The 6,936-nt window shown below is 42.2% G+C and overlaps 1 protein-coding gene across 1 annotated transcript; it reads left to right on the top strand.

The window, feature by feature from the left end:
- The first annotated feature begins 501 nt into the window (after positions 1-501).
- On the top strand, positions 502-3,744 carry LOC125759465 (uncharacterized). The gene is made up of 4 exons (XM_049418292.1): positions 502-601; positions 2,590-2,762; positions 2,888-2,980; positions 3,592-3,744. Exons 1-4 carry the CDS (start codon positions 514-516, stop codon positions 3,742-3,744), a joined length of 507 nt encoding a protein of 168 aa, XP_049274249.1. The 5' UTR covers positions 502-513.
- Positions 3,745-6,936: the final 3,192 nt, after the last annotated feature.

Here is a 6,936-nt window from a genome sequence, read left to right as displayed (position 1 = left end):
CCACTTCCTGATGTAGTAAACCTTGCAGCCAAGCAAACTTTCTGCAGCAGGTCGAACCTGGGATGTACAACATAGACATTGTAACACAGTCAAAACGGATTGTTTTTTTTTGTATTCTCTACCACACTTCTTGAATGAAACCGCATCGCCATGACATTTTAAAGCATTGACCTGGATTGCTTAAAGTTTGCTTGAAGTGCTATACAAGCCTTCACTTTAAGCCGCTCCAGGTTTGGTAGGTCAAGGCAGCGGAGGTCTGAAACAAGGATGAAAAGCACGCATAAAGAAAGAGACGGGTTGATATGTGTTGATGTTTCTGTGTTGCTGTGTCCGTTTCACTCGTGTTTTTGACGCGCTCTGGCATAAGTTCTCATGAAGCGGGCCCGTCTTAATCCAGATTCGCTGATGACCAGGTGAACTTTTCAATGCGCGCCAAAAGCAGAAATGGGTATATAAGCCAACAAGCCCTGCTTTTGGAGGCCACAGTACAGGCACAGAGTTTGTCTGCAAGCAATGCAGAATAAGAAGCTGGCTGAGTCCAATGCATGCAGAATGCTTGTGGCTGCTATAATCCTGCAATTCGCGGTCTGCTGGTGTGCAAGTGAGTATGAGTAGGGAAATTTTGAGAGCGGAATCTTGAGCACATTAAAATAGTATTGCTCCAACTTTGTGTTAAATTTAAGAGTTGTTTCGCCACATGGGCTAATTTTATTTTTATTTATCAGTTGCGCTCAATGTAAGTCTCGCCTCTTCTGTATCTCCAGCCTTGCAATATACACCACCTGCTGGACAGGAAAGTGAGATGTGGTAATGTATCTTCGAAAATGCGGTATTGTGCGAAAAACAATATTCGTGAAGTCTACATCAATTCTAGGGACAATGTTGCAGTGCCTATCTGTTTATTTTTCTTGGTTTTATACAGACATTGAGCTTTTCTGACAAGGTAAATATTTAAAAACTTTTTACGGGCATCACGTAATTCCAAAGCCCTTGCCTTAAGCAATTCCGACATATTCAGATAATTGATGTAGGACTCATAAACAAACGAGGAGTGCACAAGTGCGCTTAACCACAATAAGATTGCGAGAATACGGAAAAACAATTATACATAACGTAGGATATATGTTTTATCATATATATGATATGAAAAAATAATGAGAATTTACCTACCGCTGGCGAAGCCAACACTGCATTGCCTTGCGAAACTTGAGTCGTCTTCGCTAACCGCGTGAACAAGGCATCCATGTATCCGTCGAGTACGAAGCAGCTAGACGTTTTAATCATGCGTTCTCGATTTTGCTAATTATCATCCCGCTCTATTCTCAAAAAGTGAGGTTATCATAAAGAGATGCATTAAGTTTAACTGAAAAATTACTGCAACGTGACTAAGGACAAAACAAAATTACCACGGTTATGATAGTCACAGTGCTAAACAGAGCGCAGCAGAATTCTATTGATGGTGGCGCAGAGCTTCTCCAATGGTAGTTCGTTAAGCAGCAATGGCAGACGAAGCAGTCCCACTGCTTGAGTCGTTCTCCTAACATGTTCTCCTAACTCTTTGTAGCGAAGGCCTGAACTCGGTAGCGTGTGGCTCGGTGATAGGATGAAATCGGACTTTGCCCCAGGTGGAAGTTCCAGCACTAGCATTACACCAGAAAGAGGCGTGTTGTGCTATCTATGTCGCCGACGGCATCTAGTATCACACATTTGGCTTTCACTAGCTGTCTTGCGGCGTTCCCGATCAGCTCCCAATAGCGCATTGCTGGCGGCCACTGCTAAAGATGTGTTACGAAACTTTCGCAACGTCGTTGCCGAGCGGCATGATCACTGTATCTTCTTTCTGCTTTCTAGCGTTATTGACTGTCGTGCTGCCGTTCACTTTTCTGCTGCCTCCTTGACGTGTTTCTTAGGTATTTTGTGATTCAGGTTGGTTTTTAAGTCGATGTCTAAGCCCCACAAAGGAAGCCGCATCCCGGTATGACTGAAACACAACGCGGATGTGGTGTTTTCGGCATTAGGATGTTTCACATTGCCAGAATATTTCGAAAGTGTGCAATGCTGCTTGTCGCTATCACATGTTCTCCTCGAATGTGTTTTATTTGAAATATTTCAACAACGCCCTCATAAAAAGTGCTCTGCTCTTACATTCGAATGCTGGAGTTGTATTAAGCTATTTGAAGCGGGGTTGCATAGCCAGGTGTGTTTGAACTCTCTTGAAATTTGAGCGTGCCTTTTGAGTGGGGTGATGTAGGTTCGACGCCATTCAAGCACCGACGTATCTTCCTTGAATTATTTTCTTTTATGCATTTCTTTCCGTTGAGCTATCCGCTCTTTTTCTTTCATCCTCCCCTAATCAAAGCGTTGACTCGATTACTGTGCACCTGGACGACGCGAATATCACGAAGAGTCACGTAAGTGCTAGATGAGATAACACTATGAGTTGATGTATTATGGAGTTCGGGAAAAAAAAGCTGTTGTTTTATGTACAGAAATGCCTTACATGCCAATAAATTATTGAACACGTAGAGTGTTTCTGTGAGACTAAACACACACTTTCCTTATTACGAAATGTCTTCTACATCTCTTCAGGAACGGGAAAAGAACTCATCGCATATCCAAGCCTATTGGAAGAGAGGATGACTGGGGCAACCTTGGTTCTTAAGATTACAGATGACATAACACTGAATCTTGAAAGAAGCTCTGTACTGGCTGATGAGCTGCTGTTTGTTACAAGCGGTACAAAAGAATACCGCGTGGAAAAAGTAAGTGCACATTGACTATATCTTATAAGTACGCCTACCTATGAAGTGAAAGAAGCAATCAAGCTTCAAATTGCAAAGCATAATCGCTGAGTGCGAACTGAGTGTAACTGTACTGTGTGTTGCAGGTAGACACTTCTTTCATTCAGAAAGATATTTACCATGACACACATCGACAGGCTTCTGTTATGGTACGCAGTATTGAAGAAGCTGTCCAAGTCGTAAGTCCCTCCTCCTTTGCCGATTGCTGTGAATTTATCCTTAAAGTTTCCAATAAGGCGTCCTACCCTTTTGGTTAATCAAAATATAGTGGCAACATCATCGAGCGAAGTGCCTATTCTCTAAAAAGCAACAGCAATAATTTCAAGAACAAACTGGGCAAAAAAGTTCACAATTATTTTCGGTAATCTGGTTTAATTGACGACAGAAGCGGCCCAGGCACGATGTTGGATGAAGCGGTTGGCTGTGTTGAGAACTAAATAATCTCAATAAAAAAATAGGGCTAGAAGAGCTTGCAGGAAGGAAAATAATGAGTATGTTGAAAGCATGGAGTATTGTGCGAGATGGTGTGTCAGGTGGCAGAACTTTTTGGCAAGGTGTTTATCAAACAAAATTTAAAGGCATTATTCTGCAGCATGTAAACTTTTCTTGTTACTTGAAGTCAACCTCCGTTTTCACTAAAATATATATCGTGTTTTCTTTGTATATTTCAGCTTATCATTATCAAGTTTTTTTCTTTAAATTTTACTAATGTTGTGTGTTTTAATCATGCTTTCGAGAGTGAGGTTTAGCATTATTTGCTCCAAAATTATAAGTTGAACTTGCTTTGTAGGAAGGTATCCTTGACAGCACACTGATAATCAAGCCCTTACTACAAGCACCACGATCTCTTGAAGGTCAAATAGCCCACAGTGTATACGAAGTTCAGGAGAAGGCCGACTCAAGCGCAATGCGTGAGCAATTGTTACTCTCCTTTTCGAAATGAGACATGCGACTTGCTATAAAGGACGACAAAAACGGCCTCTGTTTAGAATGCTAGCAATCACACCATTGTTTTGTACAACTCCTCGTATTTTGAAAGCTCCTGTGCACATGCAGCCAAATGACCACGTACTGCAAACAGTGTGGATGACCTTGAAATTTGAAGCAGCCAAAGAAATGACACATTTCCTCTTGTTTCCTTTTGCTTTGTGGTAACAATTGACCGTGTAACATGGCTCGCAATTCACATCAATACGCTGACACAGCGTATTTATCAAACCCTAAAATACTCTTCCAGTCAATTTTCTGAATATTTCCTCTTCACACTCTCATTATTTTCCTAACCATTTGCAATCGCATAGCACTGGGGGAATTAGTATGAAATTTGTGACACTGCGTAATTTCCCTCAGAAAATATTGGTGGGATAGGCCGTTGACCGCACGACAACCAGGGAACAGGGCGGTGAGAGGCTCGTCAGCACGCAATGACGAAAAAAAAATGAAATGTTCCATCAGCGACACTTAGAACTAAGAACTTAAAACATTTTGTACTTGCCCCACGTATGGACGTGAAGGACAGAAATTGATTTCTCGTCTACGGAAGGATTGCGCAATAGGCCGTGAACTGATGACGTAGTGTTGTGCACTTAACCTGACGCCAACAGTTTAACTGTGGCCGTATGAGCGGTTACAGCTTTCCTCCAAGCCCCGGACTTGATAGGCGGCTATAGCACCGCGCCAACCTGACGGGACTGCACATTCTCACCACCGTCGTTCATCACTCCACCCCATTCCCCTCCCCTGGTTTACAGTGGCAGGATAGAGCATAATATCGCTCAGGCCGACCTCTCTAACTTTCTGTAAATAATGCTCTCTCTCTGTTCTATTTTTTGTTACCCGAAACGTAGAGTAAAGCTCAAACCAGGCATCACTTACAGCAAACATACTGAAGACGGAGAACTAGTGTGGATGGGTCATCCTCTAACAAACTGCGCACCAGGAGAGGACAAGAACCTAGAAGCGACAATCAACGGCAGTCCGTCTGCGCTTTTCTGTGTATTTTATCTTTGTTCTCTGTCCTGTTGCTCTGTTTGTTGGACAACGTTGCTCAGGCACCGAAGATGCCATCATTGTCTTCTTATTCCCCTCCATTCCGTGGCCATCAAGATCCTCCAGCAACGCACTCAACCGTCATCCACCGGCGTGTAGGAAGTCATTCGACGAGCTTGTGCACCTTGTTCCCGTCATACAGATCACAAGCAACATTCTCATTACAACAATATCGGCAAGCACGGTCGTGGGCCGTCGTTAATCTTATCGTCGGTAAGACGCGTCATCTCTTATACACGTATGATCAAACATTAATAACTTATTCTTTAGGTTCACGTGTGCTTCCATAATGCATTGAACTACTCCCGTCGTGCGATCAGTCTTATTAGAGCGTTATACAACAATTATCAGTGTCCCCATACATTCCAGCGCAGCCTGCACACCGAGCAATGTAAACACGTGTAAATGCTGTTACGACTCAAACAAGGTCAAATGGAAATAAAGAATCGAGTGCACGGGGTAACATACTAATCCTACCGTGATGCTGCAAACAACGGTATCGTCTTAGCAACAAATAATCTCACTGCTTTGCCATCACATGCATTTATTATTTTTCAGGTATGGTCTCTGCACCAACGGGCAGAAGAGGACGAAGGCATACGCCGAGTATGTGAGAAGTAATACAGTATTCATTTCGTTGAAACTGCTAATTTAGTTTGACATATATCCACAAAACCAAGATCCTTTAAGAACCGCTTTGCTGGAGTCGACCTCATGCTAGCACCCGCTGATGATGACATATCCAGATGAGGAACTTGTACAAATGATCATGATAGGTCCAGTTGACAAAGAAGAGTCAGTGATTGTGATCACACTATCTATAATATACCGAGGATAAAGCAGTGGAAGAGGGCAGCGCGAGGCATATTGTTTTTAAATTATTCAGACAAGTAAAAAGCTGTAACATCGCTGAGACGGCGTATGATTAGCACTCAGAGTGTTAAGCAAAGATATACCATTTTACTGAGCAAACGTGTGCGCAGCAAGAAAATAAAGCAATTAGCCTCAGTCTATTACGTAACACACAACCGATGCCGGACTTGATACGTTTGATGAATAAAGCTACAAGAAAATACGAAAAATTTCTTAGCGGCTGAGCTTCACACTTAGCAAAGAAGCCGTTATATTCGGGTCGATATTTTATCAGTTTCATCCTTTCTCATCGCGAAATCTCTTGATCGTATGTACAGATGATGAAGTGCCCGATGTGTACCTGTGAATATTAGCGTATGAGCAGAGAAACAGTAGCTTTATAGAAAATAACGGTTTGAGAAAAGAACGCTGAAAGGCAGAAAGAAAAGACCCCGTCCTTGTAAGCCACAATTTTAAGGGAAGATGGAAGATTGAAGGCACGATAAATAGTTGAATATCGGGCGTGGACGTTTCAACAAGCAGACTTGTCTCAGTCAAGGCAGCAAGGTTGACAGCGGCAGCCTCCATATCGAAACGATGGCTCTGGCCATACCTTTCATCACCCCGTTCATGTATATTTTGTCGTTCTGACATTTAGTATTGCACCAAAGCGTGATTCGGTAGGATATGCATAATTAAACTCGATATACGTATTTGCCAATTCCGTATACCGTACTTATCAATATTTCATTTCGAGACAACTCGCCTTTTTTTTGAACTCAACGAGGTATAATAGTTTGCTAATTTAAATATTTCCACTCGGGACTGATTTCTCGTGTGGGGACATATATTCGACACATTTATCAAGAAAAACTAGCATGTTTTGTTCTGAGTGTAAACGGTGGCTCTCCTTAGTGTAATAACCTACAATACAGCCCCTAACTAGTAATAAGCCATACATTTGCGACTCCCCGCTCTGTTCAGGAAACCATACCAAGCATTATCAAGTTGAGAAATCAGAGGACAACTCAGATGCCTTTGTTGTGGAAGTTCACGTAATTTCGGACAATGAACATCAACGCGGCTTCAAAAAAAATACGGAACTTATCGCTTACATGGCGATTTTGATGAACGCTGTGAGTATGACCTCTCAGATCAATTTTGTGCGGAAGTTGCGAAATCTTATTGATTATTATTTATTGATTTTCAATACAGTGAACCCTTTTGACTGTTA

The sequence above is a fragment of the Rhipicephalus sanguineus genome, chromosome 8 (genome assembly GCF_013339695.2).
Source record: "Rhipicephalus sanguineus isolate Rsan-2018 chromosome 8, BIME_Rsan_1.4, whole genome shotgun sequence".
Taxonomy (NCBI): domain Eukaryota; kingdom Metazoa; phylum Arthropoda; class Arachnida; order Ixodida; family Ixodidae; genus Rhipicephalus; species Rhipicephalus sanguineus.
Note: the sequence above shows the minus strand (reverse complement) of the source record. Positions and strands in the feature narration are given on the sequence as shown.